This window comes from Apus apus, chromosome 18, assembly GCF_020740795.1.
Source record: "Apus apus isolate bApuApu2 chromosome 18, bApuApu2.pri.cur, whole genome shotgun sequence".
Taxonomy (NCBI): Eukaryota; Metazoa; Chordata; class Aves; order Apodiformes; family Apodidae; genus Apus; species Apus apus.
The window spans coordinates 3,366,675-3,391,676 of NC_067299.1; the positions used below are offsets into that span (position 1 = coordinate 3,366,675).

At 41.1% G+C, this 25,002-nt stretch overlaps 1 protein-coding gene across 1 annotated transcript; it reads left to right on the forward strand.

Moving 5' to 3' along the window:
* The first annotated feature begins 882 nt into the window (after positions 1-882).
* On the forward strand, positions 883-14,769 carry TRPV1 (transient receptor potential cation channel subfamily V member 1). Its single transcript, XM_051636120.1, has 18 exons — positions 883-1,909; positions 2,839-3,033; positions 3,690-3,721; positions 4,993-5,308; positions 5,854-6,020; positions 6,314-6,466; positions 6,844-6,984; positions 7,467-7,765; positions 8,379-8,555; positions 9,290-9,451; positions 9,725-9,820; positions 10,412-10,482; positions 11,168-11,333; positions 12,075-12,141; positions 12,553-12,869; positions 13,405-13,532; positions 13,779-13,894; positions 14,422-14,769. Exons 4-18 carry the CDS (start codon positions 5,007-5,009, stop codon positions 14,586-14,588), a joined length of 2,529 nt encoding a protein of 842 aa, XP_051492080.1. The 5' UTR covers positions 883-1,909; positions 2,839-3,033; positions 3,690-3,721; positions 4,993-5,006; the 3' UTR covers positions 14,589-14,769.
* The last annotated feature ends 10,233 nt before the right edge of the window (positions 14,770-25,002 follow it).

Consider the following 25,002-nt stretch of genomic DNA (forward strand, 5'->3'; position numbering starts at 1 on the left):
TTCATGTGAGGCTCATTTTCCTGGTAGGAAATATATTTAGAAGGATTAGGAGAGATGAGGAGCTGTTAAGTTAGTCTGTTGCTTTCATTAGAGACATCTTGTCCTTAAGCTATCTCACAAGACACATAAATATATGCAGCAGACCAGGATGTCAGCCTTGTGTGGGCAATTTGTTGGCTCTTGCACAGATTTAATGCCAGTTTTCACACTTTCATGTTATTTCTGTAAAAGATGGAATGCAGCCTTGGCTTGAACATTGACAGAACAATCAAAACAAAACATGGAGGAATATTTCTGTGGCCACCCAGGTTGGGTGCAGTGGACTAAGGTAAAAGGCATGGTGAGGCCAGTACCATGACTGGAGATGCCTGAGATTCAGGGCTTACATCCCAGTGGAAAATACATTTATATGGTGAGAGGTAACTATCTTCCTGATTTGGCATCCATAATAGTTTTGAGGTTTGAGTGGTAGAGTGGATCAGGGCCTCAGAAATGATCAGAATTTGTGATAAACTAGAGGGGCTGGCAAACTCAAGAGTTACAAATGCCCAATTCTCCTATCTTTCAGCTTTGATTTCTCTTTTAAGCCCAAACACAATTAGCATTTTGAGACATGATGCACAAAAATAATTTGTTCATGCTATTTTGGTGTATTTGATCCAAAAGTGTGTCTGATTCAACCCTTTGTGTATAGTGTCAAATTGAGCTTTAGCAGAGCACCTGGCAGGCTGGATTCTCATCTGTTTTTAATGTTAGGTATTGTTCTTGCAAACTCCCTTAAAATGTCCAAGTTTTTATCCCCTGTGTTATGCTCTTAAAATTTATTTCCCCCCCTACTATGTATTTTAAGGTGAAACATTTCTACTTTATCTGTCTAAACCAAGATGGATGTACACCTTTTTTTCTCAAATGAGAATGGGAAGGAGGTAAGATAGTTTCATGTTAACTAGATACAATTTTATTACTTAGAAGCATGTAGTTCAGCTGAAATATGGAAGTGTATTCCTATGTTGCACATTAGCAACATCAGGACTGACTCATTTTTTTTGTGAGAAAGCTGTTCTGCAATCTTAATTACAGAGATTAATTAATTTCCATCTCCCTCCACACATCTATTCCATGCTGTGTTTAGGGAACTATTGGCATATATAGGAATTACAGAGAAAGTGTAGGCTAGATTAAAGGTTTTGTAAAAGTCTTAGTTTGTTATATGTAGTTTTCCCTTCTATTATAAAATATTTTTGCATCAGCAGATCTGCTTTCATTTTTGTTGCATAACTCCATGGAAAGAGCTGTATCTGGAAAGTACCATCTTCCAGATCCCTAGCATGTGCTGATGTTTTTCCATTTGCAGTGGTGGAGAGGGCTCTTAATTGGTAAAATCACTCTCAAGCACGGAAGTTGCAGATAAACCCATGCAGCTTGTTGGATGCAGGCCCAAGAAAAAGGACTAAATTCCTTCCTGTTGGTTACTGGCCTGTTTTGATAAGCATCCATATCTCCTGAGCTTTTTATACCTTTACACCAGGTCTCTGCCGAGATGGAACACGATACATCCAACAACTGTTGCAAAAAGCAAGAGAGTGCTGGTGGTAAGAAGGAAATAACATCTTCAAAAGAAATACAGGTCAAGGAGGCTGGTGGAGGAGGCATCAAAACTCAGATAATAGCAGAAAGCTCCTGAAGTGTGTACATCAGAGCACAGTAAGGCTGAAAGAAGCCTGGAATAGGAGAAGAGAGAGAAGGACCAACAAGAAGCTGGAGGCAGAATAAGGGAGACCCTCTACTGATCCATATAGTTTTCAAAGCAGAGTCTCTGAATTGGAAATAATGGAGTTAGTTGTGATGCTGAACGAGATACTCTGCTCAGCAAAGCAGAAGGAGCACCAGCTAAGGACCTGGCTTACTGGTAATCTATACTTATGCATTAATAAATGGGCATTTTATTTCTCTTGAGTGCAATGCTGTAGGGTGTTTTCAGTAGTATAATTAGTTTGCTATTAAACAGGCAAGTATATTATTCTTTTATTCATACATAGGTAGGATGATGGCAAGACTGGAAAGACAGTAACCTTCTGCAAAACAAACCAGATGATCTCCTTGAATAATGTCATGATCTAGCTCAAAACCTGAGGACCTACAGGTCTGGGGCTTGCTTCTAGCCTAACAGCTACAGCCTGTCAGCTCAGCCTGGTAGAAAAGCTGTTTCTCTAGATTAGTTTTTTGGTAAACAGGTCTCATGTAAATGATATATTTAACTATATATCACACAGTTCTTAATTTTCAGGGTGTTAGATCCATCCTGGATTAGATAAGAATTTTTTTTTTTCCTTATGACATTAATATTTAAAAGCTGACTGTTTCATATATATATTATCTAAATAAAACACAGTAGGAACATGGGATGATAGAATGGCCTTAGGACTTTCTGTCATTGCTTCTATCTCAACTCTGTTCAGAATCAGTTTATCTTTAAAATGCTTGATGGGGTTTTAAAGCAGCCACCCAAGAAAGATGTCCAGGCAGATGACTGATCTCAGAGAAAAGCTCTGGCATATTTTACAAAGTTTTGGAAATTGAAATGGAACTATGACCCACAGAAACAAACATCTGGTGCTTTGGGTTTGTTTTTTTTTCAAGCCTGAGTGTATTTACAAAGAGGAAATCTGGAGAAAAGTATCCATTACTAAATGCAATTAAGGGGGATGGAAAAAAAGCAGCAACTTACTGCAATTCTTGTAAAAAGCTTTGCTAATCTCCTGGGAATAGAAGCTACTGATGCTTCTGGTTCCAGAATTGTTCTTAATGATCTTATTACTTTATTCCCTGTTCTTCTAGTGAAATTCACTTGATTCTAAAAATCAACAGACACATAGAACATTTCTGCAGACAAATGAAGTGGAGAAGCAAATTCTGAGGTCTTTTCAGTCCAGGCAGCTTGGAGGAGGAATATCCAGCAGCAAATTCCTGTATATGAGAAGGTGTTTACTGAGGCTGGACTGTTCTGCAGAAGACAGAAGTTTTGCAATATTTGTAAGTTCTGCATGTATGTTTGAATAAGGTGGTTGACAGTTACTTTTAATCTCCCTTTGGTATTTATTAGAAGTTGTGATGTGGTTAGATATTCTATCAAAAATATTTCCTTTCCTCATTTATTGTGTCAAACTACAATGTACATGGGATTCAAAGAGCTCAAGTAGATCATGCATTTTTTTAGGATAGATTCTATTTTTTTCAAGAATCCTTCCACAGAATTTTGAAGGTTATTTCCCTTGCAGATTTATACTTATGAGGAAATGTCTTTGTCTTCATTATCAAAGGTATTACCAACAGGGTTTAGAAATGAAAGCACATATAATGACTAAAACAGGTTTGAGCAAATTGCTAGGATTAAGTCTATTGTGTGGATTTAATATTACACCTATTCTGTGGAAAAAAAGTTATTCCATTTTCCATAGTCATCTCTGATGTTTTTGGCTCAATCCACATTTACATTAAATAAGACCCCAAAAAATTATACATGGATGTATTCACAGTGTATTTTCTCTAAAACTATTTTTATAACTTTTTCCTGAAGTAACTGTTCTTCTGTATATTTAGCTTCATATTGCAAATGGAAATATTTTTCTGTATGTAATTTTTTATTTACAGAACAATGAAGTTAATAAGATACTATGTTATTCTTTCAGAGTGATTCTAAGGACATACAGAACCTGTAAAGGTGAGCTCTGAGAACACAGTGAGTTAAGCTCAGTCATTAGTATTTCACTTGAATGAGGCTGTTCTGCTCCCTGTAACCCTAAATTTGCAAGTTTGCAAATTGATGTTTTCTTTATAGGTATATCATACAAAATTCTAGAAAATGCAAATGCCTGACAACATTTTTTTCCCTATCCTACTTGCACAGAAAACTGTAAGTGACCCTTAATGTAAATATTAGCTAGTCCCATAGAACTGAAAATCCAGCTTTAATGTGCAATGTAGATTTGAAAACAACCCTTCTAAATATTTTTGGGATGAGAAATGACGTGGAACCACGATGATGATGTTGCTTTCACACTGAATATACAGACACTACTGACCACTGTAATTTGGTTTATAATTGAAGGCTTTTTAAAGCTTTAGTAACACTCCTGTGCTCAAAGCCAGAAGAATTCCAAGCAATCTAGGATTTTTGAGGATGTTCCTATGGTTGTTCAGTTCCCCAAAAGCCAGCTATGCAGCAGTTCAAATTTGATGCATTCCTGTCTCCACTGCTGGAGTTCCAGAATATTTTGCATTCGGTGCCATGAAGACCAATGTTAAAAGTTTGATAAGAAAAGGGAAGAAAAAAAAAAGCCTTCTCTGCTTCCACTATAGTGTATCTGTTAACTTGTGTCAAATTCTTTGTGGTTGTAGATCAGATGTTAAGTCATCTCTTATCTGTGGTAGCCCTTCCCTCTCTCCCTGTCTCATGTTTGAGGTGGCACTAATCTCCCAAGAATCACATACACCAATTTTCATCTACCACTGGTAAAGCCAGTGAGTGATAATTTTCCTATCTGCAGGAAGCCCTCTGTGCTCAGCATCATGGAGATTCTGCTATGGCACAAGCCTGATACAATCCTGATAATGTATTGTGGCACAAAACGGTTAGAAATTAGAGAAGAAAAGCAGAGATGGTTCAGGTTTGAGGTTGTTCAGGCTTTAACAACGACTGGAGGAGGATGAGGCACTAGTTTTAAGCAGAAGTGGCTCTGCAGTCTCTCTGGGACACTCTGGCTTGCTGTCTTCATTCTGAAATGGGCAGTGGGGACAGTAACAAAAAGCATGGAGGTCATGACCTACTAAACTGCTCCAACTCTGGGCTTGGAGAATATGTGCCCATCTGTATCTCTGCTGGGATGAGAGCAACCAATCCAGTTCCCTGCTGTTTCTGGAGCGTAGCCCTAAGCATAAGGAGACTTATGACTCCATAAAATGCTGACTTTGTGTTTGTGTGGTTCCTCACAGACTGCCTGCTCATCATGTCTTCCATTCTTGGGAAGATGAAGAAATTTGGCAGTTCTGACATGGAGGAATCTGATGTGACAGATGAACCCATGGATGGGGAGGATTCCATGCTGGAAGTGCCCGACAGTCTCCAGGGTACACTGGGCACCAAGGTGCAGCCACCCAAAAGTAACATCTTTGCAAGACGTGGGCGGTTTGTGATGGGGGATAGTGACAAGGACATGGCTCCCATGGACTCATTTTACCAGATAGATCACCTGGTGGCACCTTCTCTTATCAAATTTCATGCCAATTTGGAGAGGAGGAAACTTCGCAAGTAAGTTCACCTTGTAAGATTTGTTTATAGTGAACAGTTTGACAGCTGCAGACTGTGCTTCCAAGAGCAGCATTTATTCTCTCTGTGGGTGTGCCCATTTTTTCAGTTTCACTATTTTCTATGCCAAAATAAGGAGTGTTGCATCTGAAAGTGACAACAGCTGTTGTCTCTTGACATCTCTGAAAATTCAAGCCATGGATATTTTGCCCCAAATTTGTGATAGACCTTAATTCATTTGCTTGAGACTCTTCAGGGAATGGACATCACTGAAAATGAGAGCATGGGATGGCCTGGCTCCCAGGCCTGCAGTTACACTGCCATGTTTCAGTGCTGCTTTGAAGTCTTGTTCTCAACTTTTCAGCAGCAGAGATTTTATCAGGACAGTTTGTTGCAGCCTTTGTTGATCTTGTAGACTTTGTGGATCCTTCTGTACTAATCTGTAGTGCTTATTGCTTCACACAAGCAAAGGAAAAATAGTGTTCAGGTAGTTTATAAAAAGCCTGCTAAGTATCTGACTTTAAGTAACTGAAATTTACCCTTGTTAGGCACCTGTCTACAGATTCCATCACAGGCTGTCCAGAAAAACCTTTCAAATTTTATGATCGCCGAAGAATCTTTGATGCTGTAGCCCAAGGCAACACAAAGGACCTGGATGATCTGCTGCTCTACCTTCAGAGAACCTTGAAACATCTCACAGATGATGAGTTCAAAGGTACCCTTCAGTGTCACATACTTCAAGTTGCCCTCTTCTAGTAGTGTTCCTGAGATTAAACCAAAAAGCCATAATTGTGTTCAGTGTCTGCAGGAGGTCCTCTAATAGCCATTGCTGCCCTAATAATTGGGCAATTGATTGGAAGGTTACAGGAGAATTCAGCTGAAATTTTCTGTGAAACCCTGAATGAGTTTTCTTGTCTTTTGAAAAGAACCCCATTAATTCCTGCTTGCCTGGGAGTGGATGGTAGGTTTGTAGTCACTTCTAGATAAATGCAGTCTTTTGTGTTACAGAGCCAGAAACTGGGAAAACCTGCTTACTGAAAGCCATGCTGAATCTACATGATGGGAAAAACGATACCATTCCCTTGCTGCTGGATATTGCAAGGAAAACTGGAACTCTGAAAGAGTTTGTGAATGCAGAATATACTGACAACTACTACAAGGGTAAGAGAAACAGCTGCTACAGTGAATGTTCTTGGCAGTAAAAATGCAGATAAGATTAGGCAGGGCTCTCAGTCTTCTGCTTGAGGCCTTATGCTTGAGGATGCAGCACCCCAAAGATCCAGTGTGTGATTTCCTGAGCTTGAATGCACTGTTAGTGTTAGGTGCAGTATTCTGCCATTTTTTATATACACTGATTTAATAGCAAGTTCAGGGGACTTGCATTTGCTGTCTGTGCCATCTTTTTTTTGTTCAATTCTTTTTAGTCTGCAAATATTTTAGTTCCACCACCTGACATGGAGCTGAATGAGTTTTGGTGCCTGACAGCTCTCATTCTGTGCTAAATGGTGAAGGTTTCTCTCTGCTGGGTGTCTCTGTAGGCCAGACTGCTCTTCACATCGCCATTGAGAGACGGAACATGTACCTGGTGAAGCTCTTGGTCCAGAATGGAGCAGATGTTCATGCAAGAGCCTGTGGAGAGTTCTTCAGGAAAATCAAAGGGAAACCTGGCTTTTATTTTGGTAGGGATGAGCACAGTATGGACTTTATTGATTGTTATGCTAGCATTGTCCCAAGTGCAAGCTGCTTAATAATCCTGTTTTCGTGGGACTGGAGGCTCTGAAGTACCAGATGGGCTGTTCCACCCTTTAGTCAAAATATTTACTCCCAAAGGCTGAGATTATAAAGAAACACAGTTGGTAGTTGATGGTGTTGAGTGTGAGCTTGGTGTCTGCATCCCTTGGTTTTCTGGGCACTGTATTCTTGGAAAGGTTCTAACCTTCTACTGGTTGTCCTGTGAGTGCTTTTTTTAAGCAGCCATGTTTCTGTGGTGCAGTTAAAGCAAAGAAAATATTATTCTAACAGCTACCACATGTGTTGGTGCTGTATCAGACAGAGAAAGTCACTTCTTCTCATGGTGAAAGACAAAAACAAGATCTTTGCTCTGTTTATGAATGTGTAGTCAAAGGCTTCCTGACCACTCATTCCTATTGTTTGCCTGCAGGGGAGCTGCCTTTGTCCCTGGCTGCCTGCACCAACCAACTCTGCATTGTGAAGTTCCTCCTGGAGAACCCCTACCATGCAGCCAACATCACTGCTGAGGACTCCATGGGCAATATGGTCCTGCACACACTGGTGGAGATTGCAGATAATACTAAAGATAATACCAAGTTTGTTACCAAGATGTACAATAGCATATTGATCCTTGGTGCCAAGATTAATCCAATCCTAAAGCTGGAAGAACTTGCCAACAAGAAGGGGCTGACTCCATTAACTCTGGCAGCCAAAACAGGGAAGATAGGGGTAGGTGAGCAAATGTGTTTAATTGTCTCATCACTGTGTCAAGTTACAGAGTGCATGCTAAACATTTATGCAGGACAGATTTTGCCACTCCTTGTCACTGGAGGTTTTAATTAAGAAGAATTGATGCTGCATTTTAACATGCAAAACTGCATAGTCCTTAAAGGCTGTGAAGTGTGTGTGTCTGTGCCCAGCTGGCGTTATTGATCTACCACTGGTGTGCAAGGCAGCCTGGATGGAAACGGAAAGAGGGTCTCTGCTATCATCTGGACTATTAGAGGCCTTCTACTTTTGACTGAATGATAAAACTCTCCTTCCAGCAGTCCCCATTCCAAATGACTGCTCAGAGATGTGTATCATACATCTCTGGTTTTCTCTTGCAGTTTTGAAATAGACAGTGGCAAGTTGTAAGCAGTGTTTGTATTTCTCATCCCCCAGCACCCAGCGAGAAAATGAATTTTGTTTACTTCAGACTTTGATCTCTGCAGTGCTCCAGTGGTTTGACTTCAGCACAGTTAAACTAGGGAAAAATTAGCCATCTGGTCTTGTGGAGATACTGAGGAACTAGAAGTCCATTAGTACTGAAGTGTTTGTTGTGTTGTTGTTTTGCAATTAGATTTTTGCATACATCCTCAGACGGGAGATCAAAGATCCCGAGTGCAGACACTTGTCTCGGAAGTTCACTGAATGGGCTTATGGACCTGTCCACTCATCTCTCTATGACCTGTCCTGTGTGGACACCTGTGAGAAAAATTCAGTGCTTGAGATTATTGCCTACAGTAGTGAAACACCAGTGAGTATGCACCTCCTTGGCATTTTTTTCCCAGGCTGAGGCACTGCTGAGGAAGAGCTTCATTTTCCACACAGTGCATCTTTTCTCTCATTTCTAGAAAACAATAATCTCCCTTCCTGAATTTAAGGGTACTAGAGGGAACATTTGCTGATTCATAGAATCATAGAATATGCTGAGTTAGAAGGGACCCATCAGGATCATCGAGTCCCACTCCTGTCCCTGTGTAGGGCAGCCCAAAAAATCACACCAGGGACTGAATGTGCCTGAGAGCATCCAAATACTTCTTGAACTCAGGCAGGCTTGGTGCTGTCACCACTCCTCTGGGGAGCTTGTTCCAGTGCTTGACCACCCTCTGAGTGAAAAACCTTTTCCTGATATCCAACCTCAACCTTCCCTGATCCAGTTTCCTGCCATTTCCCAGATTCCTGTCACAGATCACAGGAGTGAAGAGATTAGGACCTGCCCCATCTCTTCCCCTCATGAGGAAGAGATGGGGTGCAGTGAGGTCACCCCTCAGCCTCCTCTTCTCCAAGCTGAATCCAAGTGACCTCAGCCACTCCTCATAAGTCATCCCTTCCAGACCCTTCACCATCCTTGTGGCTCTCCTTTGGGCACTCTCCAATAGCTTGATGTCTTTTTTATATTACGGTACCCAAGATGAGTATCATTTACTGTTTTCAAAGCCCAGTACATACTGGTCCCATCAAGCTTTTCCTCTTTCTCCTTCTGCTCAGAACCGTCATGAGATGCTGCTGGTGGAGCCCCTTAACAGGCTGCTGCAAGACAAGTGGGATCGGTTTGTCAAACACTTATTTTACTTCAACTTCTTTGTCTATACCATGCACATCATCATCCTCACTGCAGCTGCTTACTACAGACCTGTACAGAGTGAAAAGGTGTGTTACTCATCTCAAATGAACCACCCAGTGCATGATATCCCAGATCTGCCTCCCATTTACATGTGTGTTCCCAACATCAAAATTTTCCTCCTTCCTGAAGGTAGCAGGGAGACTTTGACCCTCCTTCCTTCCCAATCTTGCCCCCTTGCTGCAAAAGCTTCAGAAACGTAGCCTGTTACCCCAGAAATGTAGTTGCTTTCAGCTGCTGGCAAGGCCAGGTCTTTCCTATCTCCAGTTCCACTTGAACATCTGTCTCCTTGTCTTTTACAGCCTCCCTTTGCTTTTGGTCACACCACAGGGGAATATTTTCGAGTGACTGGAGAGATCCTGAGTGTACTAGGAGGTCTCTATTTTTTTATCAGAGGGGTAAGATAGCTTAAACTTTTTCCTTTTTGCTGTTTGGGTAGATGTAGGAGGAAACCAAACATGCCTTTCCTATTCATTAGCATTAGCTGCTAGGATAGTCCATGTTTTAGTCAATAGCTATAAATCTTTGGCTTAATTAGGAGTTCTCAAGTTGTTAATGAGCCCACAGGCTAAGATACAGTTTTATCTATTGTATAAGAAAGAACTGTCTTTAGTAGTCAATGAGCCTGGCCAAAGCTTAAGAATGGGGTATTGCAAAAAGCCAGGCCTCTCTCAAAGGTTATCTGTCTTAGCCTAAAGTCCCTGCATCCTCTTGGCAGCCAATGGAGAGTGCACAGTGAATGACAGGTCCTCAAACCAGGGGCTGAATAAGTTGTTGTCTCCAAAAGAGACACCAAGAAGTCTCGTTTTACTGGAAGAGTCTTCCCTGGATCTTGTGCCAGTGTTGTGCTTGAGCTGTTCATGTGAGATGCTCTACAGGCATCACCTCCCTGGTATGGGTATCATTACTTAGTTAATACATTCCATGGGATACTTAAGTCCTCCTTGGATACAAACCTGGCCTTTATTCCTTTTTCTTTTTCTCTCCAGATACAGTATTTCATGCAGAGGCGCCCGTCATTCAAGACACTGATAGTTGACAGCTACAGTGAGGTTCTTTTGTAAGCTCCAGTATCTTTGATTACATTTCAACATGAAACAAATTAGTGTGTGAGATCTGTTGCTTTGGCTGAAGCCACTTGTAATAGGTAGATGCTTTGCTAGATTTTCCTGGCTCCTTCCAAAATACTTGCCAGTGGATATCCTAGCACTTGAAGAAAATGGGTCTGGATCTGTAATCTCCTTTGGGGCTAAAGGAAATGAAGTGTCTACAAGTTCAGTGATTGTGTCATGCAGCAGTTAGGAATAGATCTCCCAGTTGGGCTTGCAAACAAATGTATTCCTTGGATGTGCAGAAATCCTCCCATTCCTAAAGGGAGCTTTGTCTCTCAATAATTTGGGCCTTTTCTCTTCCCAGCTGGGGTGCAGCTAACAGGGCAATTTCATAGATTAATGGAAAGAGAGGGAATGCTGAAGAAATTAGTGTTTTCAAGAACTTTTCTTCCCTCTAGTCACAAGAAAGGGCAGAGATGAGACTATAGGAGTTTGTATGTGGGGAAATTGAGGAGTTTGCAAGAGGAACTGTAGGACTTGAGAAGGGAAAGAATGAAGAGTGGAAGTGTCAGCCAGAGCTCCTCTGTGTTTTGGAAAATTCCTCATTCCGCTGTGTGTACCTCCTGGGGCTCCCCTGTTCCCACAGCTGTGGCCAGCTCAGTACTCTGCACTCAGACCATGCTTGTCTTTCAGCTTTGTTCACTCCTTGCTTCTCCTGAGTTCTGTGGTGCTGTACTTCTGTGGCCAGGAACTCTACGTGGCTTCCATGGTCTTCTCCTTGGCACTGGGCTGGGCTAACATGCTGTACTACACCCGTGGCTTCCAGCAGATGGGCATTTACTCTGTCATGATTGCAAAGGTCAGTCCAGTGGCCAGAAAGGCCTCAGGAAGGTGTTGCCAACAGCCCCATTTCTAGGAGATAAGTCACCATATCTACCTCCATGATGCCTCTGGGAAGTCTCATGCCACTCAGCTATACTGGGCCATTATTTTTTGAGTGAAGTGATGCAATTTAAGTTGTGCAGAAAAAAAACTCCTGTTCCTCATCCATAAATTTTATAAAAAGACTTTAAAATTATTGTCATCGTTGTTATTATTAATATTAATATTATTACCTGCCATGCTTCAAAATAGCTACAGTTGGATGGGCATGAATCATGAATGAAAGGAGACTGAGAACAGTGCAGGCTGCTCTGGCGTGGAATGGCACAGCTTTTCTACCAGTTGGAAACTTTTTTAGGTGTAGTATAAGTGTTACCAAGCAGAGCAATTAGCTAATAGGCAGCAGCTGGCTAATAAACCTCTCTAGCTGATGTAGCCAGCTAGCCTAGGAGGGGGAGAAAGATACAACTGTCTTAATGTGATTTAAAGTCACAAAGATGAAGCTATTTGTCATGCATGTATCTTGCATGTGTGTGCAAACTGTTGTGTGAATAGCAGGCAAACGTTTTCTGTACTGAAGTTGGTTATCTCAGCAGGATGCATGAACAGCAAGTTACAGCAAACACCTTCTTGAGCTGAAGCAGTATTTTCAACAGCTTTTGTTGCAGTGTATATGCAAGTTTTAGCAATATAAAAATACTCTGTTTCCATGTTGCAGATGATCCTTAGAGATTTATGTCGCTTCATGTTTGTCTATCTAGTATTCCTCTTGGGATTTTCTACAGGTAATTTCATACTTGGAGTTACTTTTTGTTTTCTTAAAAGATCTCAGAAAATGTTATTTTTCAAGTGGCTGAGACTTGCTATTTCCAGGTAATAACCAACAAATTAAACTAATTACGAAAAAGAAAATCATCGTAATAATTATGTATAGTAATTTCATACAGCTTTTCATCTCTGGGTGTCAAATGGTTTTGCAAAGCTGAATGGAAAACCAGTCATCTTGTTTTATATGGGTAAAGCTGAGGCAAGACTATCTGAGGGAGTCAGTGATGGGGAATATTTTCTTAGAGCACTGGAGACAAAGCACCATCAAGATAACAGGTCTTGCCTTTATGCTCATTTTCATTGCTTGCAATGGAATGATGAGCTCAAATTGTGGTTTTATCCTACATTTTTATCCTCTTTTCCAATAGCTGTGGTGACTTTAATTGAAGATGACAACGAGGGGCAAGACACAAATAGTTCTGAATACGCCCGATGCTGCCACACGAAACGAGGCCGCACGTCCTACAATAGTCTGTATTACACCTGCTTGGAGCTCTTCAAGTTCACTATTGGGATGGGGGACTTGGAGTTCACAGAGAACTACAGGTTCAAGTCTGTGTTTGTCATCCTTTTGGTTCTCTATGTCATCCTTACCTACATCCTCCTGCTCAACATGCTCATCGCACTGATGGGGGAAACTGTGAGCAAAATTGCACAGGAGAGCAAGAGCATCTGGAAACTCCAGGTACACTGGTTCTGTGAGGCTGCTAGCCAAGGGGGTGGGGAATCCTAAGAAATTTCAGATCTCTAGGAACTGACATGTTTCTAAATAACAGGTCACTGCTTCTTTCTGGTTCTCCTGCACAGTTCCTAAAAAAAGTGTATTAATTCCTTTTCCATGCGTATTTGATGTTTTGCCTGAGCAGATGTTTCTAGTGTTCCACAGATGTTCAGAGTTTAAGTACTTTTATAATTAGAATTATCAGACAATGAAGACAGGGATTATGCAAAGGGAAAAACAATCTTTACCAGCCTCTCAAAAGCACATCAGTTTTTGTTTGAGGTAAGAAAGGGAACTTCATAGTTCTAATTACAGGGCAGAAATTCAGCATTTTTAATGACATATTCACAGAGGGTGATGCTTCAGAGATGGTCACAATGCATGGTCTAGGATGGTGACAAGGATAGATCTCAAGGTTTTTAAAGTAAAGGCAGAATTCAGGATTTGTATGACTTTGAAATGGCAGCTTCTCAGTGGTCTGTTTTCTTCTACCTGGTAGAGAGCCATCACCATCTTGGATATTGAAAACAGCTACTTGAACTGTGTGAGGCGCTCGTTCCGCTCTGGGAAGAAAGTCTTGGTGGGGGTGACACCTGATGGCCAGGATGATTACAGGTGGTGCTTTAGGTAACCTGTTTTATTTGTCAATTGAACAATCTTTTAGAGAGAAACAACATTAAGGGATCTGGTAATGGGAAGCAAAACTTTCCCCTGGGAGTACTCTGAAAAGTAGTGCATGAACACTGCTTATAGTAGTCAGTGTTTTGTGGGTCAAACCTGAGGCTTGAGAGCTGGCAATTTGTGATATAAACTCATCCTGGAGTTGTCTGATGATCCTTAGAATAGCTGTTTTTTTTATTGTTCTCTCCCCAGGGTAGATGAAGTGAACTGGTCCACGTGGAATACCAACCTGGGCATAATCAATGAAGACCCTGGATACTCTGGGGACCTCAAACGAAATCTCAGTTTTTCTATTAAGCCTGGCAGAGGTGAGGGCTTCAGGGGCCTAAATCCTAGTATGGGCTACACACTGGTGATGAAGCAATATCAATGAATTGTTAGAGAGCAGTGAGTTTATGCACTTAATGGCAGTAGCTTGGTGAATGGCTTTTCAGTCAGCACAAAATGTAAAGGATTAAGTGGGCTCATGATTCCATAGCAGTTCTACTGTCTGAAATAGAAGCCCCATAGATTCATCATTCTGATTGTAGACTTTACAAGGCAGATAATATGTGTATATCCTGAGGAGATGGGATAGGGTGCCATGGCAGCCAAGTAGCCAAGAAGCTGCTTTGGAGGTTCCCAACTCATATGATCAGTCTTTGCTGAGCTTACAGTTGAAATATGGAAAACTCATGGAAAAGTATAGAGAGGAAAAAAAAAAACAAAACCAACACAAACCCCTTTCTTCCTGCATCTTTCTTCTTCCTTCATCAGCTTCCTATTTAAAGAAATTGTATATTTTCTTCTGTTTCTGTGCAGGAGAAAAAAAAATTAACCATTCCTTGTATTTTAGTTTCAGGGAAAAACTGGAAAACGTTGGTTCCACTTTTAAGAGATGGAAGCAGGAGAGAAGAGACTCAAAAACTACACGAAGAAGTCAAATTGAGGCCTATTTTGGAACCTTACTATGAGCCAGAAGATTCTGAGACACTGAAGGAATCAATTCCAAAGTCAGTCTAATCTTATTTTCTTTTTGAGAAGGTTAATTCTAGTTGCCTTTGTGAGTCCTCACAAGCAGGGCAATTAGAGCACATAATTCATAAGAACAGGGATTTATGAAAAAAGGTCAGATGACTTAGGAAATTACTGTGTGCAAGGATTTATTAAGTATCCTAAATAAACTACTTGTTGTTTAAACTTATGTCTTCATGGTTGTTTTCAATTTGAATCTGCAAGAAACTGTTCTACTTGGTTTGTATTTCCTTGGCTAGATATTTGCATCTAGGCTGTCTCATGAAGTGTTAGAAACAGTTCCCATAGTTGAGGTTTTTTTGCTGGTTTGTTTTATAAATAAATACATTGAAAACTCCCCACAGGTCACAGCTTTTTGTAAGGTGGCTAGCCCCCCCCGTGTTTTTTTTTTTAGTGCATATTTTTTTCCAGTCCTCATCCAGATCTGAGCTGCCATTTGCATTGTTAACTAACAGGAGCTTCACTAAGCTTTGCAGGTTGGTGTGATGGTGGATATGCTGTTGATAACATAAAAATAACAGAAGTGTGAAACAGGAGAATAACTCATAAAAGAGCAATAAAAATCATCAAAAGCCCAGACACATGTTCCTGTGAGGAGGGTTTCTTGAAAGGAGATAAATAAATGGGGATACAGTGAAAGAATACAAAATAATGAATGAGCTAGAGATGTTGTTATTCTTTTCTCATAACACAAGAACAAATATACTCTGTGAAATTTTAAAGGTTGAATAGTCAAAATGAGTGAAATAAATGTTTCTCTTACATTGTCAGAGTAAACTCCAGAATTCACAGTTATTTTTACTGAGACTGAAGGCTTAACAAGATCCCAAATTTGACATTTATTTAGTTAACAGATGAACTTTGCACAAAGTAAGAGGTGCTGGTTATAGAGAATATATGTTTCGAAGGTCAAATGTATAATAATGTATAACAATAATAATCTTGAAATCAAAGGGTTTTTTCTTGACTTTGACAGCAACAACAGGAGGAAAGAAACCTGGTGCTGCAAATCCATCTGGCTGGACTAACAGAGAGAATCAGGAGAAGTATCTGAGAGAGAACATAGGCAGATATGCTGAAACTAAAGAGAGAAAAGAATAGGAGAAACTTTGGCCCCCTGATGAAAAGTGGCTGGACAGGAAGGAACTAAGGGTAAGAAGATTTGTCTTGTAGACTGCTGGTCCAGTGTTTCAGTGCTGGACCTGTGTCAGGCAGAAAAGGTAAATGATTTTACCTTCTTTCCTTGTTATGTATCACTAAAGCACTTAGACTTAAGAGCCTTTAATGCACAAAACATGGTCCATATACAACTATCCTTTAAGCCATCAAGGTTTTTTCCCATGGGTTTCAGTGTTTCTGTGCAGTGTTTCTGTGGTTGCACTTGAAAGACAGTTGTGCCAAAGTGCTTCTGTGAAACTGGGTCAGAGTGCAGCCTTTGCCAGGGAAAACCTGTCATGCTTGGCCTGTGACACATTCAAGGGCAGTGGTCAGGGAACATGCATATGAGTCAGGGAATTTGAGAAGTGGTGTGCTGGATGGGTCAGCTGCAAATTATTAGGAAAACTGCAAATCAAAGACATAGAAAATTGAGCCAGCCTTTGAAAGATAATTTTCATCAATACCTGTGATTTTTCTGCATTTAGCAAGGTACTGCAACATTCACTGTTCTTAAAGAGAAGCAATTAGTACATTTACATACACACTAACCCCTCCCTGCTACCACTGTTAGGGTTATTTTATGTCAGTTCTTTTCCTAGGCTCAGGATTTCTCACAGTGCTCCCTTCTAAGGTATTACAGCAATATATTCCAACAAAGTCTTCAAGCATCCAGCTGCTTTATTTGAAATAGTAGCACCATCTAGAGGGCTAATAATTCTTGTTTCTTTTGTTAACATCATTCAGGACAAAGGTAATTTTATTTTCATAGAGTTTGTAGGGTGCAACCAGAGAAAATTGCCAAAGAATTTGAAAGAATTGCTTAAAAAAAAACCACATCAGAATTTAAGTCCAACAGGTTTTGTCTCTGTTGGATGGGGAAACCACAAGAGATGTTCAAAGTAGGCAAGTTAAGTTTCATACCATTACAAAGGTGCATCTCTAAACAGTTGGTAACAGTCCCTCTGGGTTCCACTCAAGACTTCATTAAGGTGTCCACTGAACATGGCAAGAGACAGTCCATCTGCACCACCAGAAGAGCTAAATAGAAAGACAGTCTGAGACAGTGAGGTAATTTATTATTAAAACTATTAATAATAAATGTAGGAGTGAGGTGACCAGAAAAACACACATTTATTCAGTCTCGGCAGGCCAGGGCTGTTTGCCACAGTTTACTTCCTTAATCTTCATTCCACCTGGGTGCATAGGATTGCTTTTGGTAATGAAAGTGTGTCTGTGCTCAGGGGCAATGGGTGGGATGCCTGTGGGGGAAATACTTGTTCTGAATGGACAGAGAGCACTAAGATTCACTCCCACAGTGCAGGGCTGCATCTAACTCCCAGGGAAGAGAGGTGGCTTGTCAGGAAGTATTTATGCTTCAAGAATAGCTTTGCTAGGACCAGCACCTTTTATTCCTACTGCTAGACATCTGCCCTTGCTGAGGAGGACCGTGGCTTTGCAATAGATTATCTTCACTTGGGTGGTTTTGGTGGATGTTCTGCTCACCTTGGCAGATGTGTTTTGCATGGTCTTGCAGCATCTATGTCTTCAGCACTCAATGAGTTGTTTTAGTTTGAAGTTTGTGTAATTATTTCCCACTGTACAAAGTTATTCCTGGAGGCATGCAGGTGGTAAAAATCTGCCCTCTCACAATTAGTCACATTAATTTGTGTCCACATTAAGTGCTTAATATGAAATGATCAGGTTCAACAACTGTGCATATACATCAGTTCCCAATAACCTCACTGGCTCAAAAGCAAAAGAGAAGGGTGTTGATGTGCTCACCTCCTGTCTGTGGATGACAACTGGAATTAGCAATGACTGCAGATGTGTGTGGGATGGGAGACAGCAGAAGAAGTGAGCTGGATGAAGGTGAGTTGGGCTGCACTTCACTGGGATTTGAAAATGGGCTGATGAACATGTGGAAAAGCAAAAATGTGATGCCAGTATTTAACAGCATTGCCCAGCATTGGAACATGTATAGTCAGCCATGTAAACTGAACTGTTGTGTCTTTCAAACTCCACTAATTTCTGCATTAGTTGAGAAAAATGTGTATCCTACCTGAGAAACTTGGAGCCACCCAGCCTGTTGTTTGTGTGCACTCGTGCTCTCTGCAACAGCTGCCTTTGGAGTCTGGAGAGCCCTTGTCCTAATTAAACATTAGTGCTAATCTCTTCTCAGGCAGCACCGTGGTAGTTTTCAGTGGGGTTCACAGAAGACACCAGGGCCCACAAGAGGGCCCCCATGCCTTGTGGAGGGTTGCTGCCTAGTCCCTCTGGGCTACCCCATATCCCACTTGTCCCAGCAAAACCCTCAGACACCACTGTCTTGCTTTGCTTCCTCTGATCAAATTAATTATGCACAATCATATTTACCTTTGCCAAGTGCCAGCTAATCCTGTCACTCTTCTGTGGCATCTGTATCCTACTAGCACATTAGTCAGGCATCTTCACTGGAGTCATCAGTACTCAAAAATCCACAAGGTGTGTGCCCAGCAAGTGCTGCTGTGCTACAAAACACAGGGGATCCTGCCAACCCAGTAAAGCCAGTGGATTTAGATTCTGTTGCTTGGCGTTTTTAGAATCCCATCAACAGGAGTTTTGTACAGCGTTTTTGAACAAACTGTTGTAGTAAATCTTCCAAACGCAAAAAAAATCCATGTACTTGAAAAATCCCAGCCAAGCTGATGTTCAGAGCAGCCCACTCTCAGCCAGTGTCTTGGATATGAAACACCAGCCTGCATATTTTTGTGCATTGGAGAGAATCTTCTTGCAGTGAAGGATACTTCTTGCAACTCTTTCTTGCTCCAGTAGGCAACAGGCATAGATTTACTAGGGCCTGAGAGGAGGAGATCTTAACTAACTCTGCCAAGATGCAGCATAAATATTCTGGGTGTGGTCACAGAACTCTGAAGTGCTTTCCATCACCCACCCCATGCAGACTGGGATTAATTCTGGCTTTGGAATAGTTTCCATAGAGAAAACATGGACACAATTTCTCCTATATTGGATGTTACACTGTACAAAGCATTTCAAAAGACTTGGCGGGGACTACCCTGTTTCTCTGGGAAAGAGGGGAAAATGACCAAATGACCTCACTGGACTTCTCCCTCTCTGGTGTGTTTGTGATGCTGTGGCAGAGCTACACCACTATTAGTAACACTTCCTGTTTCAATATGCAAGCAATGAGTGGACAAGAGGAGACGAGGGCATTTACAGAATCACCAAGGTTTTCATTCATCATCATCATCAAGAGCAGTACTTCTCAGTCATTGTTATAATCAGCCTTTAAAATCAACAGTTTAGTCACGTGAAGGTTGATATGCAAACTCATGTCACCTGGAATTGCTATGTCAGGTGGCTGCTCCACAACCAGTGAGAGCAACTCCCCATTACAGGAACTAGAAAGAAGTGTCCTACTCACTTGGCCAGTTTTAAGTCATGTCACTCAGTCAGAGTAATTTGTTTCCAAGCTGACATAGTAATTTAGCCCAGACAGTTCCTCTTATTCCAAAGTAAAATGTGGATAATGAACCACCTAGAGAAAAGGGATCATGTCCTCAGTTCCTGTTAGTCAGAGGGGGAAAGCCAAGAGTGCTTAATTGGCTTAGAGGAAGAATCCAAGGAAGACAATGTCCTTCATTACCAGAAAGAGATAGAGAAGTGGAGTTTAGGGCTGGAAATAGGTAGAAGGTTCTCAAGAGACTGATTTGCAAGGACAAATGGAAGCAGTTAGCTGTATCTTAGCTAAGCACTGAGTAACAGAAAATTGAAGCACTGACAAAGTGAGGAGATGATTTGCATAATAAGAGGGGCTTTAATCAGAATAATGGGTTGAAATTGAGACAGAAAATGTATTCTGAAGAGATAATATGGGATCTGCAGGTTTTAGCTCTCTTATTTTGGGGAACTGAAGTATCTGAGGATTGATTTCAGGTCGTAGATGTTCACCTTCAATTCTACTTCACATATTTCCCAGAAGGAGTTTGACAAAAATCAGAAGGGGCCCACAGGGGCTTTACTTTGTTGCAGATAGTGAGCATTTCATATGCTGTTACAGTTGATACAAAGTTTAGGTGTCAGTGTATGACCTGACAGTGGGTGAATTTTTGTTCCCCTTATATTTTTTACAGGTCTAACTGGATCTTTGGAGGGGGAAGGGGAAAGAAATATGCCCCAGATTTAGATGGATAAGATAGATAAAATTATTTTCCTTTTTAAAAGGGAGGTTCAATGTTCTTAAAATCAAATGACCAAACAATTAGTTCAACCTGAATTTATTATAACATGAAGGTTCCTCACCAGCTTTGGTGGTCACCTTCCAAAAACTGCTTGAGTCAGACAGTGGCAGTACAGAACTGAGCAAAAAAAAATGCAGCATATAGGTAGGGCAGGCTTTCTTTGTGGCGTGTTCCTTGGGGCATTTTCATATTGCTTAATTCCCCTGCACTGCTGAGCATTACCAGAAACCGTGCACCACAACTGAAGATTTTCCAAGAGTACAAACTCATGCTGAAATAGAGAACAGCCCTGAGCTGGCTGGGGCTGTGAGGCTCAGAGCAGCCCAGTTCGTGGTTTGAAAGACCTCGGTGAGGAGTTACATGTTGTTTCTTGCAGGAGACACAGTAGCCTCCTGGGTGACTGCAAAGTGAGAACCACTAGAAGTAAAAAGTGCCTGTCTCATGGTCTTGGAACTGGTTTTATTTTTTCCGCCATTAGAAGCCTCAGAAGGTTATATTCCCATGAGAGCCTCCCCACTGACCATGTAGCCTGTGCCTTGTGGCACTGGCAGGTGGCACACACACCCAGGACAGGGACAAGAAGTCGTCGACGGAGTTTAACTGGTCAAGGTCTTTTTGTAGGTTTGCACTGTTACTTTTTGCCTTGAGAGGAGCAGGGGACACTAAGAGCAGCCAGATACAGGAAAAACAGATACAGGAAAAGAGTGACAGTCTTTCTTCCCATCTCTTATTATCATGTGCTTATGCAGTCTCCTGTGACTGCCAAGAGAAGAGATAACTATGACCTGAAGTCAAATACTGATGCCACTTACATGAAGCTGATTTTTCTGCACTGATTTCAACTCATTAGTGACTGAGCCCACCCCTGAGTTAAGGAAGTGGCCACAGCTGCAGGAATTGGAGAGATGCAGGTGGAAGTGAGCACACTATCAGGTGGTGAAAGAGTATAATAAGGGAGGAAGGGAAGTTGCTTTGTTTCTTTGGCAAGGGGGAGTGGGTAGAAGCTGAGACAAACGATGAGGCTTTTATTCTCTTGATATACGTATTAGAGTAGCCCTTGTGAGCTCCAGCCAGAGGTCAGCCATGAGCACTGCTCTGTGCAATGCTGCTCAAATGCAGGATATTCAAGTTCCCAAGCCTAGCTATAGAGAGGAAGCCAAATGCAGAGACAGGCTGAGGAGTGTCATGAGCAGCATTGCTCATTGTGATAGGCAGGAGTTTCAGGCCATCAGCACTGTAGCTGGAGAAAGCTGCTTGAATTGGGTCCAGAAAATGTAGTTTGGGGTGACAGGAAATAATTAGGGTGCCTGGCTATTAGGGAATTTTGGCAGTCCCAACAAAAATGCTGTTCCTTCAGCACACTGGGCTCATCTCCCTTTGTTAGTTAGTTAGTTTGTTTGTTTGTTTTGCCTCAGCAAAAGAAAAAGCTGCACGGTGTCATAGTTGCAGGGAATATACTTGTGATGGAGGCTCCAGTAACTCTTATCTATCCTTTTGTGAATGGAACTGTTCTTTTATGGCAGGAATCTCTGGGGAATAAAATCTCCAGGCATGTATATTATCCAAATGTACATAACAATAGTGCTAAAAAAGGCTGACTTGTCCCTGCAGTCTGGGCTGCACCAACTGGTAAGTGACATCTCACTATTTTCCTGGAATGATTTTCCACAAGGGTGTCTCCTGGTAGGTGACAGTCAAACACTTAGCAAGCTAATTCATTTCTCTGTTGCTCAGCTGCTCAAAACAATCTGTCTCACAGTTTATGAGCCTAATTTTTAAATATTTGCAAGTGCTATTCAATAGTGTGAAAAGCTCTTCATACATGTGTGTAGCAGCACACAGATATGGTCCTAGAACAAATTGAACTTTGAGTGGAGGAATGAGGAGAGCATTTTATCAGAGAAAATATTGCTGGAGATAGCATACTCCTGACTGCTCTTCAATTACCTTTTTTAATTCTGTAAGCTGCAGTCTCTGAATCTGAAAATGTTTGTTACTAGTTGGGATACAGCACAGTGTGCATGTCTCATTAGCTTGGTAAACACAAGCTCAATCCAGACTTTTGCTGATCTTCAAAGTCCCTTACTTCTCACCTCTCAGAGTAAGAATAGCTAAAGAAATAGTATGAAATAGACAATATTGTTTTAATATAATCTATAAAGCAAGGCACAATTTGGTGAAATTCAGGTGTAATTATTTAAAAAGCCTAAATTGTTCACAGAACTGACTGAATATACTCCTGTGTTTATTGTGGGGAAATGCTGACATGCATATTAAAAGATTATTTTTCATCTGGCATGATACTTAGGTTGAAATATTGTGAAAACAGAAAAGCAGCCTTTAAAAAGCAATGTGCATCCCTTTGAATTCAGCTGGAATTGTATGTGATTGCAGATTTCCATTCTTTTGTAGGGCAGAATGAGAGACAGTAACACTGATCTGTTAAGCATTATTTTTCCCTCACAAAGTTTGTGTAAAATGTCCTGTGAAGGCAAGTGCTGTAAGACCTGTAGGTTTAAGATGGGGTGACATGTATCTGTTTTCTGGGAGCATAAAGATCTATTGCAAGGGAGGTGACTAATTGGAAAAAAAAAAAAAAAGTCAGTAACATGAAACCTTTCAATGCTGGGGACTCAACAGGTACTCAGAAAATCTGACTCCTAGAATCAAGAGTTCAATATTAGCCAGCCAGTGATAGCAGGAGGGCTTTGCCTTGCCACAATATCACCCCCTGTGGAACAGCTGCAGCATTTACACTCTTAAAACACAAATGGGCAGCAAAACACCCTTTCTGAGAGCTACTTGGGGCAGCACTGTGACCTTACTCTTGTTCCTTCCTGTTCTCTCCTACTTCCTTCATTCTCTCTCTGACTAAAAGTTAACTGGGAAAACTATGGGGAAAATGATAGTATCTTATCATACTTGACATAAATACATCTTCATGTGGTTTTTCAACACAAACTATACTACTCTCATTCAATGCATACACATTCTTTTAAAGCCACGATCTCAAGAGGATATCTTGTGGATTCTTTCCACAACAGATCAACCACTCTGGGGAAACAAAGAAAATTTAAATGTACTTTTTTCCACAATGAAAAATCATGAAAGAATCTTGTGAATCAATTAGACACTATGCTCAAGGGAATTGGGCTGCTACTGGTAGTTGGCATGCACAGTATTTTAATACTTAAGCTGTGGATTACTTTTAAGGAGCTTGGGGAAGGGAATGCTGACAATAAGTAGTTTACAATTATCCTCACTGTTCCCTGTTAATGTTGAAACTGATTTTTAGACAAGGGCTTTTCTCCTTAGTGACTCCCTGTTAGGGTACTGAAAATGATAGAATTAAATACAAAATCTGAAGAACTTCTAATGCACGTTTAACTGGGATCATGTCACATCAGCAGAACAGAAAAGGAAGCTCTGACTTCCTGATGTCAGATGACAAATCTCCAAATGCTCTATCCCTCCCATCTGGGGTTTCCTTCATCTTATTCATTTTAGTTTCTAGTGAGTCTAGCACTTACTGGAAAAACAAAATAATGAATGCCAAACAGAGCTTCAGCTGCTGCTTATTCCTACTGTGCAAACTGTGCAAAGCTAATGTTTTCAAGTAATTTTTCACAGAGATGCATGCCTAGTTATTAATGTTCCTGACCTTTATGGCATCTCTGTTAGTAACTAAAGCAGGTGGTAACTGTTGTAAAACTCTACAAAATGCTCTGCAGCCTGTTGCAAAACCTTCCATGGCTTCTGAAAAATGCTGGCCATGTCAGAAATGTCAGGGTGGAGCAGGTCTGGGAACATAAAGGTTAAGGAGGTTAATGATTAAAACTATAAGAAAATGTTTACATAGGTCTGACTTACTGTAGTTCTACCTCTCTATTCCTGACTCTTAAGTCTGCCCTTAAAATAGCTCAGTTCAGGCTCTCACCACCTATCTGCAGCACGTGATGTTCTTAGGTATTTTCAGGAAGATTAGCTAGAAACAGTCTGGGCTCATGTTTTCTAAATCTGACTGTGGCACAGAAAAGGCCACACAGGTCTAGTGAGTCAAGGCTGTCATCTTAGTGGAACAAGAAGCTGCTAGCACAGAACAGGCAGGGTGAAGTGTTATTCTGATGTGTGTGAACTGCTACAGCTCATACAATCTTCTCTGCCTTTTCAGAGGCAGGTTTGAAACAGGGCTCTGACTCTCTTGCTGTAGCTTGTCCCAGTTTTTCTTTTTGGATCACTGCCACTACATTATAAATAGACCACACTGTTAGGTCCTATATTCTGCTAAGCCATACAGATCTGGGTGCTTTCAGATATAGCTGCTTCTTGAGTTCAAAGTACTGCTGGCTGCCAAACTCATTTTCTTCCCTTGGCAAAAGACTTTCACAAGCAATTTTTTAGTGTGGTTTATGTGAGATTTAGTCCTCAAATGCACCTTCACCCAGATTTAATCTCACTTTGCCTGTTTTCACATTTTCCTCCTCATAGTGACTTCAATTAAGCAGTCTCTCACAGTTTTGGGTTGAGAACTTAGCTGATGTTCTTCCAAGCAACATTAAATGCAAGTATTCAGGCCTTATTCCAGGTAGTTAGGCCAGCAGCTAAGACACCATCAAAGCAGTTGACTCTGGGTTGTAGCAAATTATCTTAGGCTCAGTCATTTGACAAGGGGTGAACAACCTTTCCTGGGACAGGGCTTGGAATATATCATCATAAGTTTGTGTCGGGCAAAGCTGGATGTGTGCTCAGCACATCCAACCAAAGGTCTCCTGATGTCAAATCCAACTGGCCTAGGCATGGCCTGTTTCACCACACAGCTCCTGGGAAGCTGAGTCATTACCAGAAGCATCGAGGTGCTCCTGGTGTTTCACACAGTAGATTTCAGGCAAACATAATACCCAGCAGTCCTGTTTATAAAGATATCTACCTGATGAATAGGAGCTCACCTGCAGCTCTTAGATATATTTTAAAGCCATTGTTCTTCAGATTAAAATATCTGGTTATGG

Coding starts and splice junctions, on each gene's coding strand:
- TRPV1 (XM_051636120.1), top strand. CDS start 5,007: ATGTCTTCCATTCTTGGGAAGATGAAGAAATTTGGCAGTTCTGACATG. Junction 6,985..7,466: donor GAAACCTGGCTTTTATTTTG/GTAGGGATGAGC, acceptor GTTTGCCTGCAG/GGGAGCTGCCTTTGTCCCTG. Junction 10,483..11,167: donor AGCTACAGTGAGGTTCTTTT/GTAAGCTCCAGT, acceptor CTTGTCTTTCAG/CTTTGTTCACTCCTTGCTTC.